This window comes from Panulirus ornatus, chromosome 19 (genome assembly GCF_036320965.1).
Source record: "Panulirus ornatus isolate Po-2019 chromosome 19, ASM3632096v1, whole genome shotgun sequence".
Lineage (NCBI taxonomy): Eukaryota > Metazoa > Arthropoda > Malacostraca > Decapoda > Palinuridae > Panulirus > Panulirus ornatus.
This window is the reverse complement of record NC_092242.1, coordinates 3,927,798-3,942,548: the sequence shown is the minus strand read 5'-3', so window position 1 is coordinate 3,942,548 and position 14,751 is coordinate 3,927,798. Positions and strand designations below refer to the sequence as shown.

General features: G+C 40.9%; 1 protein-coding gene across 3 annotated transcripts; it reads right to left on the bottom strand.

The window, feature by feature from the left end:
• Positions 1–551: 551 nt before the first annotated feature.
• Positions 552–13,982, bottom strand: LOC139755324 (uncharacterized). Of its 3 annotated transcripts, none has more exons than XM_071673469.1 (8): positions 13,628–13,982; positions 11,149–11,335; positions 9,514–9,616; positions 8,100–9,310; positions 5,990–6,121; positions 3,002–3,134; positions 2,321–2,416; positions 552–1,176 (listed from the first exon to the last, which is right to left on the bottom strand). In XM_071673469.1, the coding sequence occupies exons 1-8, from the start codon at positions 13,654–13,656 to the stop codon at positions 638–640; spliced, it is 2,430 nt and encodes an 809-aa protein (XP_071529570.1). In that variant the 5' UTR covers positions 13,657–13,982; the 3' UTR covers positions 552–637. The 3 variants fall into 3 exon arrangements, with proteins under 3 accessions (XP_071529570.1, XP_071529569.1, XP_071529571.1); XM_071673468.1 differs by having other exon boundaries at positions 9,514–9,619; positions 13,628–13,981; XM_071673470.1 differs by lacking the exon at positions 5,990–6,121 and having other exon boundaries at positions 9,514–9,619.
• Between the last annotated feature and the right edge of the window lie 769 nt (positions 13,983–14,751).

Sequence of the window (14,751 nt, the reverse complement as noted above, 5' to 3'; positions counted from 1 at the left end):
AATATAAATCTGGCGTTGAAATAACATTTATTCCTCTTAATAACACCTAATCAAGCTGTTAAATGAATTCAATTTCAAATATTTACTGATCCTTTGCATAGTATTTACTGGTATGTATCGGTGACTAAGAGCATTACGATAAATTTTCCATGATTGTTTCAAGTATAGAAGTGTTTGAATATCTTATCTTTCAATTTTAAAGCAAAAAGTTTTTTGAACTAAAAAAAAATACCATCGCGAAGCACAGGTAAAAGAAATACAGCACCCAAAAGCAAAATTCCCAAAATGTAGTGGAAGCCAGGAAGAAGTCTTACCTCAAGATAGCCTGAGGCACTGTGAGGCCGTTTGCTGGTGCTCGCACCGCTATAAACAAAAGTCTGAACTACTAGAAATGTATGATGGTTTCACCTTGAGTGTTATATGCTTGTGCCCACAATAGACCTTAGCCATGTATCACCGGTGAAAATACATGGCGATAGGACAATGCTTTTTCCGGACACTATCGATGATCATACTAGCGTGATCAAGGAGTCAAGTATTATACTATTACGTAGAGTTATGGAAATCAACAAAATTTATTTCTTTTAAATTTTCTTAATGGATAATCTAGTTAACATCAAAACAATAAAAAAGATAATCAGTCGCAACAATGATCAATAATCTGAATAATTTCTGCCACCTGGAATACAAACATGGGGAGGACTTCTGAGAGCAACGTACACTCGTCCTTGATCACTGATCTCCAGTATAGTAAGTTCCACTCGAGGGCTGCTGCTTCCGGTGGATTGAGTGTGGGCGCAGTCTTGCGTGGCGGCGCCTCCGCCAGGGAGCCTCTGGTACTGGGAATGTCTTGATCAGCATACTCGTGACGGGGCTGTGGGGCAAGCAGAGCCAGGGCAGCTTTGATGGCTCCTTCCCTGCTCTGCGACTGGCCGTCTGTTCTCACCATCCTGTCTGTTGGTGCCGCTACGTGAGAGGCGTCTCTCCCGGCTGTCTGCACAAGGTACAGGTCCTCAGCGGGATCTATCCACCTTGGAATGGTTGTATATATATCCATGGCAGAGCTTAACGCTTCCAAAGCAGCGTCAATGGACGATTTTTCCTTAACAGGAGAACTTGGAGAAGAGTCTAATGCAGTTATTGCAACTCCAGCTGCAGTTGTTGGTGGAGTCTTGCCTGGAAAAACGAGGAATTAGCTACAAGTCTCAGAGATAAATAAAACCTCTTCGAGATATCAAGATTCCATTTCTCATACGATATATCGAGAAGTAACGTTTACTTAAAAAAGGAAGACGTTATGATTTTATGCAATGGAAATTAATCTCATCATCGGAGATAATAAGGGATTTCAAAGACATACTATATTCAAACAGTGATATCTGAGATTACTTAAAATACAGCCTAAGAACATAGAAATTAGCCAACATCGTGTGCGCTAAAATGGAATGCGTAATTGCGACTACTGGAACGCCAGTGGACAACAACATGCTGAAATTACTCTTATTATTTGTCCCAAGAGGTTTTCGACTCGAGGATAATAGCTAACAGATCATAAGGTAATTTGAAATTAGGTTTCCAAAGGCAGGGGGCACTGGCCCTGCGAAACTATCTGAAATTCCATGACTGATGTGTTGGATGGGGGACAAGACCAATATGTGAAAAGCTTATCCTCTGATTTACACGTTTTTAATCTTTATGCCATGCTGAAGTAATTCATAAAAGTATGTGATTACGGTGTATGTCAGCAAATATCAGAACTGCATTCAAGCACAAGGATAAGGAAATATTCAGGAAACTGCTCGCACCATATATTAGACCTAAACTAATTGTCAATGTGACTCTTGGGCTTGGTCACCAATGGTACTTATAAAAACATGAAGAACTGCGATGTTCCAAAAAACCACAAAAATGGTGCCAGAATCAGGAGAGCTGAGATAAAGCAAGAAGTTAGAGGACATCCATTTGTTCACCGTGGAAAAGACTAAAAGGGATCTATCATAAAATGCAATTTTTACAATACCTTGATGATGTTAACTGTGAACAGTTCTTCCAATGATGCAGATACAACAACCAGAGTCCATAGAACAAAACTAAGAAAGATACTTTTTCGGAAATATGTAAAGAACTACTGACCAATTCGGACTAAAATGTTGTGACACATTAAGGAAGATCATAAGTTGGGGCTTTCTTGTGTAATATCCCCTCTCTGCTATACAGACAAGGAATTGAATATATTCATGGTTTATACATTCACATATCCCTTTTTTCAGTGGAGCAGTTTAGAAGATACATACATTAGTAAAGGGCAAAGTGCTCTTACCAAGGGTATAGCAGGCCTGGTTAACAATCGTTCTTAGAGCCCCGGCCAAGGCGTACGCCACCTCCGCCAACTGCTCGTGCCTTGCTTCGCAATCTCCTGCTGGGACAGAAACCTCTTTACAAAACATGAACAATATATCTCCGTGTTTAGTAACCATTATTCTTCACCCAGTTTCACAGAGTAGATCAGGAACATACAACCAGCAATGCCAAGAGTTGATGTGGACTCGTATATGCAGACTCTGCAGTATCCCTCACACATCCTCTTCTTATTACCATAGTAATATATGCTTCTTCGCTCCGCCCATACTTCCTTGTGTGCCTTGTTTTCCAGTTAACTAAGTAAACTGTCCAGCACAGTCATCTCTACGTATATCCCTTGCAACAGGAAATTTACACCTTTATGATCAGCAAACAGAGGAGGCTGAGAATGTCTGTCATGTGAAGAAGGCTACAAGGATCAAGAGAGGCACACAAACGACTGGGCGGTGTATGGCGCTACCCTGTTATTTCCTCTTTTTTTTTTTTTACAAGTTTACGTAACCAAGTTATCATAGAAATATGCATCTGCAAGATATCGTAACCCTGACTGCGTGAAAGCATGCAATCTGATACTGACAGAGGTGTGACGACGCAAACGTTACACCTTAAAATACCTGGAATGAATAACAAAAGCACAGACCTGACAGCCACGTGCACACCTTGTGACATACATCAACCAGGACCTCCAGGATGACGTTGCCAGCTCTCACCAGCAGGGGCGGCCAAGTGCTCACCACAACCAGAGCTCTCACCGACGCCTCAATTACACACCACTAAAAAAAAAAAAAGAAAGAAAAAAAGATAAACACAAACATACGCATACTTTATTATTGCTATCATCATTACTACAATTATTATCATTATAATTACTACAGCATAAACTCAGAACGTCTTCAAAGGTTCCTGCAACTTCAAGGCTGCACTACACTCAGTAGCAGGGACAGGATGGACTCTTTTGAAGCGAGTTCTATGACGAGACTACTTAGTTTCGCCAATGAATGATGACAGCTTCGTCAAAGATGACTCTATAAACATTGTAAGCTTAAGCTGTTCGAGTCCGGTAAGATCCACACACACACACGTGTGTGTGTGTGTGTGAGTGTTACTAAACTCCGCCTACACGAGGTTACACCGCGACAAAAAGTCACTTTCAACAAGGTTGTATCTGAGTAATCTCATCAAAGAACTTGTCATTCCAGGGGAGTCCTACATTTCCCTACAACTGGAATTAGCGCAGCCTTGCGCTGCAGGAGCTTTTAGTAAGGTCATGAGTGACACACTGATTCGCATGGAAATTGTCCCAATATATACGTAAAAGATGTTCAGAAGTGCTGGTGCATCAGTACATTCTATATTGTTTCCCAGTGTATATGTAGGTATAACTATTAACAACTTGTAGTTAAGGCTAGAGGGTTTACACTCGCCGGCCCTATTCATTCGCACCTCACGTCTATACCGCATTGGTTCTTATATTTCTCAATGCTAGTTGTATCTAAGCGCTCCTCGCTTACCTTGTGTTTACATGTCCACTGATCAAGCTCTTCCTAGTGACTCATTTTTATGCTTAATAATTTCCACTTGTGTCACACAGCTAGACAGACGACCCTTACTTGAGGAAGTGGTTGGCGGCGTAGTCAGCAGGACCCCTTTGGAACCTGACAGTACTCATGTCTTCCTTTCCTCTATTGAGGTTACGCTGATGACTTCTCTTGCCAATCAACCCTGCCACTTTTTTCCGTCTCATGCTTGCGATGGACCTCCATCACCAGCTTCCTCTTTATACACGTTCCCTCGAGTAAGTGAGACCAAGATGACGGTGTACCCTCTCGAGTTGGACAGACGTCATTGAGGTTGCCCTGAGCAGTTCATCCTCGTACCTAAAGGACAATTTGGACATATAGATCAATCTCTTCGTGTGACTCCATGATGGATGATACAGTGTCAACTCTCGAGTATATATCATGAGGTAATTTCTGTCCAACTCGAAATTCAATCTGGTTTCATTTCCAATTTCCATTCAGTCTAAATGAATACCTGTAACCATATATGTGAACACTACAGCGTCTTGTTTAGATTTCATTTATATATTTTTTATAATTTCTCGAGAGCTCTGCACTTCATTTAGAAGCTTGGCATCGTCAGCACACATTCAGGTATTATTAAAGACACCTGTGGCATGACAGTCATACAGAACAGAAAACACCGTGCTCCTAATACCGGGCCCTGAGGGACTCCACTCATTACTTTATTTACTCTTTGCCTTCACAATAACGTCATTTTCCACCCAGTTAAAGTTTCCTTTAAAATTTAGATGGGAATTCTAAATTGTTTAAAGCACGTTATTGTAAGCGTTGATATCAAAGGCCTTGTCTCAGTTTATAATCGCCCTGCGAACCTTTCTATATTTCTTACATTTAGATCCGTCAACTTGCCAACTAGCCGACAGAAACTGGCGATACACAGAATCAAGAATCATGGTCTTACATACATGGTTTTGTGATCACCTAGTCTGTGTATAGAGATACAATTCTGCCATTCATTTACCTCACTCCCCGCGTGGTTCTCTTGGCAGACGCCCGGCACTTTCTCGACCTTGAAGTACCTCTCACAGGAAGACATCTACGATGTTCCCTAGGGAAGCAACAGTCACAACCTGCCTTCACTTCACTGTTCCTCTGCCTGAGCTCAGTCATAAACCTGATCACTGATGGTGGACACTGCATGTGTCAATACTCATTTGCACTGCACAGGAATGGAGGTCTACACTTTCTCATCTAACTTACAGCTTTTCAAAGTTGTGTATGCCGTCTGTATTCATAACATCATCATCCAGTATATCCCATTCATCCACTACTCATATCAAAAGCAATTCTTTATGTAATTTCCCAACAACTCTTGTTTATTTCTTATATAATGTCTTCTGGTTATAAATTCCCTTTTCATCTCTCGACAAACTCCTCAGTATCTGAGTCGTCAACCTTTGAAGAAACTGAAAGTCATGATCAGGTCACCCCTCGCGCTTCTCTCTACTGTGGGCAAACTGAAAGCCTTTTTGTTGTAGCTTAGTCCTATTGAATTTGGCATCAAATCTGTTGCCCTCATCTGCACCTTCTCCAACAGCTCTGTGTTTCTTCAGATGCGGTGATCAAACTTGAGTGTGTGTGTGTTTCCTCGGGTGCCTCCAACCTTGCATATTTAGGCGCTATTACTGTCAGGTTAAGACGCGCCCTCCAGCGGTGCTACTACGCAGCAGTTTCACCAAAACTAAAGAAACAGTTTTTTTTCAGGGATCCTTTACTGAAAATTAAAACCTTTCGCTCTAAATAGCTTTGTTAGACTGAAACGTTATGTACAATAATTACGGACTGTCGGCATTCCTTGACTATATTTACGAAGGTAAATAAGATTGTGTGTGTGTGTATGGTAAGGAAACAAGGTTGAGGAACATCTAAAACTTGCAACATTTCTCATGACCACAGGTGTGATATAACTAAATAAGGCACATGACAGTTAAATCTGGCACGTAGCTAAATATACGATAACTCTAAGTGGGACAAAGATATCGAAAGGTATGTCATGCCAGAGATGGTACGAGATAAGTACTGGTGTGGAGAGGGGGTGTAGTTACCCAAAGTGAGGGGGGGTGTATGGGGGTAGCGGAGGCCAGCGTTGCCAGCACCGCCTCCAGGAAGGACACGCACAAACCCTCCACGAACCTCCCGCACCGGCTGTCCGCCCGTCTGAGCGCCCCACGCACTACCTGTAGGGCGAGGCAACCTTCACTACACATTGCTCAGGATAACTCCACCGTGAAAACTGTAATCGAATGGTAATTTTCCTTATTTCTTAACCATTTGAGCAGGACGGTACGACCCTTAAGTCCGACGGGTCGTTCGATCTTTGGTAACGACGATACAAACCTGGAGAACAACGGCACGACCTTTGCATCCACTGCTGATGGTTTGTACCGTCGTGTTCAAGGGTCGCACCGTCCTGCTCAATGGATTCATGATAACATGTCATGTGTAATACACCGTCACCACAGCTCCCCATCCACATCAAGGTGGGCAGATTAGAAAAGGTCGTGAGTGGTGGTGGTGGAATGAAGAAGTAAAGTTATTAGTGAAAGAGAAAAGAGAGACGTTTGACGATACTTACAAAGATGGAATGCAAATGACTGGGAGATGTATAAAACAAAGCGGCAGGAGGTCAAGAGGAAGGTGCAAGGTTGAAAAAGAGGGCAAATGAGGGCTGGGGGGAGAGTAACATTATATATATATATATATATATATATATATATATATATATATTATCCCTGGGGATAGGGGATTAAGAATACTTCCCACGTATTCCCTGCGTGTCGTAGAAGGCGACTAAAAGGGGAGGGAGCGGGGTGCTGGAAATCCTACTCTTTTTTTTTTTTTTTTAATTTTCCAAAAGAAGGAACAGAGGGGGCCAGGTGAGGATATTCCAAAAAAGGCCCAGTCCTCTGTTCTTAACGCTACCTCGCTAACGCGGGAAATGGCGAATAGTTTAAAAGAAAAAAGATATATATATATATATATTTATATATATACATATATATATATATATATATATATATATATATATATATATATATATATATATATATATATATATATATGTGTGTGTGTGTGTGTGAGTGTGTGTGTGCATTTATGGTACAGACTAAGAATCAAGTAATAGGTGGCGTCTGTGGTTCAGTAGTTTACTTTATTCCCATATAACCCATTACCAAGCCAAGGTAGTGTTGTCAAGTGCTCCAGGACAGGAGGGAAGATTATATATATATACACACACACATACCACTTGGCCGACGGTGTGGATCAGGAACCCCGCCAAGTTGACAGAGTTAACTGGGACTTACCTTTATGTTAGTCTTAACAGACTAATATATATATATATATATATATATATATATATATATATATATATATATATATATATATATATATATAGGTATGTATATTTGCGTGTGTGGACGTATGTATATACATGTGTATGGGGGTGGGTTGGGCCATTTCTTTCGTCTGTTTCCTTGCGCTACCTCGCAAACACGGGAGACAGCGGCAAAAAAAAAAAAAAAAAAAAAAAAAAAAAAATATATATATATATATATATATATATATATATATATATATATATATATATATATAGTGAAAGAAAAATAAAGGAAAAAAATAGTAATTCACAAGGTGAAGGGATACACCGGAAGGAATAGAATCATTATGCCGTGTACTAAACATCAAATGACTTGGACTTCCCCAAAATGCGTAAACAATGCCAGAAGTATTTTTAGTTAAACACTGGTGGAACTGGGAGGTCTATTATCATCACGAGACGTGGCAGTTAAACGTGCAGTGACGGGGGTATGTTATAAAGGTTAGAGATGAGGTAAAGGGCGCGGAGGTTATGGAACTAGAGGCTGGAGGGACGACCGGTGGCAGGGAAGAGGTGACCGTCCCGGACGTGTGGTAGCGGTGACTGAATATCACCAGACGGACGTAGATCATATGTTTGGAAGTGTTTCCCCCATGAGCAAAGTACTGTAACGCATCACTTAATCATGAAATATTCTACCACTTTCGTGCCTCCATATCAAGACTCACTGAACTTCTTACTCTTTTTGTATCATGTTAGATATTTTCCTTTTAATTGTATATATTGTAGGGCAAAAAAAAAAAATATTAGTGTCACACAGAAGGTTTTATACTTACATTGATACTGTGGTAACACTTGTTCCAGTCATGGGCAGCTCCGTGGTAGGCGCCCCTCAGTCCCGAGTGCAACTCTTGCATGACCTCCTCCAGTGACAATCTGCAGATCCTGCTTGGGTCACCCTGCTGGTCCTCAGCTGGCGCCACCCCATCATCACCTGTCTGACCAGAAACCGGGGCATCCCTCACATTTCTATTGGACGAACTGTCTGGAGTATTGTCATTCCTCCTGCGGGAGTTGCCCGAGGTGTGTCTGTTCCTCATGAAGACATCCGCGTCCCTTACCATCACATTACGTCCATTCCTTGTGCTGAAGCCTTCGTCTGTGTTGTTTCTCCCAGTGGTAGAGTCCTCCGTGATGTTGCTGATCCTTCTGCTGTGGTCAACATTTGTGTTGACCTGCCCGGTGAGTGGGTCTCGCCCTAGGTCTCTATGACTGGAGTCACTACTGCTACTGGTGGGGTCATGGAATGTTTCGAACGAGGACACACGGACGCCCTGTGTGCCTGGATAATCTGCAGCCGTAAGACACTCAGGTAGAGAGGATGGTGGTATACCGGATGGACGTATATAACCGGCAGGTAAAGACGAGGGTACGTACATAATGTTTGGACGGAATGTACAGAATGTTCCTGTCTGTTGCTGTCTTAAGTGTGGAGGACTTGACGCAAGGTCTTCTCTGCCACCGTCCTCAGCTGTCACAGTGCGACACGTCGAGTCGGGGGACACGACTCGACCATCATGGATGGCAAGGTCTAAAGCTCGACCACTTAGTGTCATCCAGTCGCTCGAACCTTTACCCTTTCCGTCCATAGAGACTGGTATGTCCGTGCGTGGAAGCATGTTCTGTATGGTTACAGGAGTGACGGTGTCTTGGACAATAACAGATCTTTGATCTCTTATATGTTCACTTCTATTACCACAAGAGATTCCTTCCGTAACACGAGTGTCTCCTTGTTTACTGACATCTTGTGGCACATCTTCCAATAACTCAACCGAATTAGACTGGCTATCCACACGTTCATCAACATCTTCGACGGGGTCGATCAACTTCTGGATCGGCTTGACTGATATAAGCACGTTGGGTTTGCGGTCCTGTGGCTGATGCCCGAGGATATTTCTTGTGATGAAAGAGCAGGCGGTACTGTCGGCCGTAGCCACAAGATGTGGTCTGTTTGTGTTCACTCGGTAAGCAACATTACGTTCTACCTCTGAAGATAGATAATTGGAAACTGAGAATCAACACTATTTCCATCGTAATTTCTGATTCATATGATTCCTGTTGTATAGAAAATTAATGTATTCTACAGGTGATTCAATGGATGTTAATCTTAATTATACTTAGATTCTTCATACTGTAATACCAGAAAAAAAAATAGATATACGTGTCCACAGTCAACAAGAGGGCACCCACCAGCCTGGCTCGGTGAGGGAGCGGTGTTGCCTAAGGAGCTGTGTGTTGCTTGCTGCTGCTGCCACTTTGGCTCGTGGCTAGCCTGGTGCCGTCCATCCTCAACCTGCTGAATGGGAGGATGAATGGAATAGCTTCACTGATACGCAATGTAAAGGGGGGGGGGGGAATAAACATTTATGAGTCACAGAGAAGCTTTTGTAATCAAACTGAAATCTTTTTAGTTCATGATAACTTGCTTCTCGCATTCTGTTTAATACTGAAGACTCTGATGCATCAGATATCAACTTGACTTTTATCTAAAAGCAGATGATATGAATTCAGCGAACATTCTTACTATAATACTACAACAAAACTGATGATGTTCTGCTAATACGTTAACTCGAAGATCTATATTACTCTCCAGCTGTGATACTCTCTACTTTTCCTAACTTCGCGGTCACCACTCTCCCAAGACCCCTTCAAGAAAACCCTCTCAAATGTTTCAACTCCTACACACCCGTACCTCCAGCCAACAGTCGAGAAAAGCATTCACAGCATCACCTCGTGCCACTTGTACCCGGACGGATGCCCAGAAAAACACAGATGTTCCCGAAGACCTCTTCATCCACTTCTCTTCATGCTGTATTTATTAGACAATAAACTGCATCTTGATCCTGTTCCATGTCCATTAAATATTTTCCGCACATTATCTGATACATTCAGAGGACATTGCTCTAAGCACAGTGACAAGACTCTCCACGCCTCCTGCTGCCTCTACAGACAATGTGAGACAGGATTCATACTGCAACTGTGTGTCGGTTCCATCCCTCTTCCGAAGGAACCTGCCTCACTCTTGATGTGCCTGATATTCGCCAAGAAACTAACATTCCCTACGCAGACTCCAACTCTTCTACTCTCCGACACCTTTTAAAAACACCATTGTCTAGTGGTGCGTATTTATAGTTCATCTCCAGTTCATCTTGTTTGGAAAGGTCTTCTTCGCGTCTGGTATAAGCTTCTGATTCTTAGCCTTCCATTTCTTACCTCCCCTCATCCCTCCAAGATCAACTGTATACTAACTTATGGTTTTCTTTCCAATAATCCCACTACTGTAAACATTCATGATGCCAGCTCTCTTCCCTTTACCGTTAGGTGGAATTCTTCAAAGCTCTTTTCTGTCTATTTCATGCCGTCTTCCTTCTGTTCTATATCTTACTGCCTCCTTCCTCGTTTTCTATGCCTTACCTTCTTCCTCCTTTCCAGTTATTCACCCATATGCTCGACTTAAATCTGTACACTTTAATAAAATGATTGGTTAAGGAATTATTGTGGGTGAGAGACTCTTGCCATGGTTGGTAAAGACCATTCCCTGGATGACGAAGGAGTTACAGCTTGCAATGTGCAAAATGTGATTCGAACAAGTATACATGGATTATATGAGATATGAAGTGAACCACACTCTAAGACTGGTTGGACTATAGCCCGCGACCTGTTTGTTTGAACAAAACTAAAATATTAACATTATAAGCTGTACTAACCCCCAAACAATTAAAGTGAATAGATTGAAATGTATAAAATTAAATAACTGCATTACTGGTAAATGGAATGAGGAGCTTGCTGGATCAAGGTTTTAATTCCAGGGATGCGCAATCTTACCGTGGCTGAAGGACTTGATTTGCTTGATAAGGTTGCTACCGTGGGAGGTTCTGTTGTGTATACGGACAGCATGGGACGCAGAACAGCCAGGAGGTTGGTGGTGTAGCTGCGTGGGGTGAGGTGAGGCGGCGTCTCCCTAACAATGTTAAGCGCCAGAGCCACCTGTACCCGCAGAAAATGATCTCGTCTGCAGCAACAAAGACAAAACCACATCATGAAAATGAAATTACAATAGATACAAAAAATCCTTTAAAATTTACAACGCTTTCCTGAAAAATCAAATAACTAGACACACAGCGAATCCGACCCTAACTCAGATTGTATGTATGTATGCAGCATTAAGGAATGAAGTTATGCAAATTACTGTACAGGCAAATCTATCAATATAGTCGAAAACAAATATCGTTCCCTATATTTTCCTTCCTTGGACACATTTTGTTATTTTCATTTCTAGTCAAGCAAAGTCAAATTAAGATGAACAAATAATTATAGCTTTAAGCCAAGATACAACGGGCAGATGCGTATTTGTCCTGAATAATATCATATCAATAAGGAAAATGCTGATAAAACCATTAACCTTGTGGTGTTATCTGGTGATAAGCTTATTATGTGGACTTCAGATCTACCAACTGTTGCCTGGGTCACTGAGGCTGTCAACGTCATATTATATCTACCAACAAAATAAATCTTTAACATCTTCAGGTGTTCCAGGTAATGGAAGGATATAGCACACTCTATACACATACATGACCCACGTTTTTTAGTTTAAGATACAAGCTTTAGTCAGCTAAATTTGTCTGGTTATGACTAGGTCGAAGTAAAAGTTCCGCATAATCGAGAGTGCTGCTACTTGACCATGTATGCTGTGGTTACATATGCAGCTAGGTGACAATAATGAGGTGGAAGATTTGCATCTTTACCCACTTATGGTTTACCCGTACCGTTACACAATCAACACTTCATTGCACATTGCAGTGTGCTACCCGAGCTCATTATCCTAAATACGGACGTGTCAAGTAGGCATTGAGGTCACGGTAGATATATATGGTATCAGTATGCTTAACTCCATCATTCCCTCAGTCATACATGGGAAATGCTCTGCAAATTACCCTATGCAGTGCTAAGTTATGGTTCTGGCTGTAGATGCCGATGAATATTGTTTAGTGGGAGATGCTTTCTACATGGCCCCCCACCCCTATCCTTTTTCCCCTATTTCATTGTTATATAACTTGCAATGGCTGTCCTTAGGTGCATTTTACAAAAGCTGACAGCAACCCATGTATAAACTTGTATTAACCATCTGGATAAAAAACAAATCTATAGTAGCGTCTGTTACGTTAGATACGATGAATTAAAAAGATTCTATGTATCTAACGTTCCCCAGGATATATTATTGCAAATGATGTGTTTATATAACATTCATCTTTATCAGTGTTAACTTGATTAAGAACTGGTGAGACTAAGAGTCCCTAACTCAATTTCATAGAGAGCTTCACTTGCATGGGACGTAATTAATGAGGGTAGATAATGATGATAAGAGTATGGAGTATAAGAATGCATTAATACTGTATGCAATATCTCGAAGAGAGTTTATTTAGTGTTTGGGCTGGTGTTATACTAGAACGCTTTTGAAGATATGTTCAATAATCTTTTGGCTTCCTCCCTTGGGGCGTCTGTGAATAAGGTTGCGTTTGTTTGAAAGTCCTCGTTAACTTTAGTTACCATTGGTTGTATGAAGTTTTTTAAAGAAAGTATCAATTGTTTAGCTCAATGAAGAACATTTGAAGGTAACCTGTTGTTTTGATTTCAACAATATGGCAAACGTTTTTCCACATAGCACACGAAGAACAGGAAAACCCGCTCCTGCCTCAGCCTGCTTATTGTAACTTTTCTAGTGACTGATTTCAGCGGGTTTATGAAATATGGGCGCTACCTCATCCCTACACAAAAGTTGGTACCTCTTGTATGTTATTATTCTCTCAAACAAGAAGTAAAAGTGATTCTGCGTTTAGGCGAAAAATATGTAGATTTGGTGTTAAAAGGGTGGGAAACTGGTCTGCTACAAAAAATAACATTTCTTAATCATGGGTATTTTCTTCTAAACTGAAGGAATTGTTATGATCATTAGCAGCAAACACTAATGTATGGCTGTTTGACGATTACACATATGTCGAGATAATTTTTTTAAACCAGTTTTTAAGGACCCATAAAAACAGCAGTACAATGAACCAAAGAAAAACCTTTTAATTTTCTGCCTTTTGACGTAGAATGAACTAAACTAATTAATTCTTGTATGTCTTGTTTAGCATATCCATAACATATTCCAGAATGACTCATATATTAAACATGATAGTTATCTAAATATGTTCATATTTCTATGATCGTAGCCACTGACTACCACTAACATTCTTTAAGGAATTTGATTGTAATGTAGCATAATCTACACATATCGCATAATCCTGAAATTGTATATACTTACAGAAACTCATGGTTACTTCTTTGGCTCATGTTTTTCGAGGAGTGGTGCAAAACGCAACGTGAGTCAGCGGTTGACTGGCCCGCCAGCTGATCCCGTCAGCTGATATAATGACGTTTGCCTCATTGAAAAGTTAAAGATTTATCTATTATCATCAGGAAAAAAAATTAAGATTAGATACCTATGGAATAAAAAGAAACGTATGATGGCACAAAATACATCGTTATATCACTATATTTCATTAATCGTTGCTACTTTGTCATATATAACTTGCAAATTATCGAGTGGTATATTGAAATACTGTAGAAGACATCTGTATTAGCTAAACACAAATATTTTCTGGTATAGTTTGTAGTTGTATGATTTTTTCTATTAGTGTATGTGACCGTAGACATGCTATATCTAATCCGCCTACCCAACTGTCCTCAAGTAGCTTTAAGAAGAACAGGAAATGTGGAAATATCTATTAATAGTCTTCAAATGATCTACAATATCCACTCTACACAACTGCATTATCAATAATGATATATGGCATATCTAAAGGGGAATTGTTTTCAATGTTCTACGAGACTGAGAGACAATTTTAAAAACCCAAGTCTCCGTAGTTATGCAAGTGCTGCTCGAGGAGCTGAGGTAGGAGCTCCAAGGTTGGGCGGCTGTTCCTGCGGTAGGAGTAAGTCCCGCTCTACTGTTATTGGTAATGGCTACGTTATATAGACCAATGCAGCGGGTGGCAACCACTGCAGTGCGGAATGCGAGGCAATTCCACCTTTCAAAGCCAAACAATGGAACCTTTACGACTACTGATGCAATAATGCCCAAACCATACGCAACAAAAGTAACGGGTAGGTTATTATATTTTCCATGACTAAAACGTACGCCAAGTTACCCTCACATATCTCCAGTCACTGCTATTCTTTCCCTCGTAGAACTACAGTCCAGGTTTCCTTGTAATTTTCAATATTGGGAGCAATTGTCTTGACTTCTCATAATGACATTCATAGGTAAACTACACTGATGGTGCTGATTATATTGCCGACAGATGCCGTTAAAGTTGGTTTGCTTAGTCGTATGACGACATTGTTTCTAGCGGATTGAACTGGTTGTTCATTTGATATTATGATTAT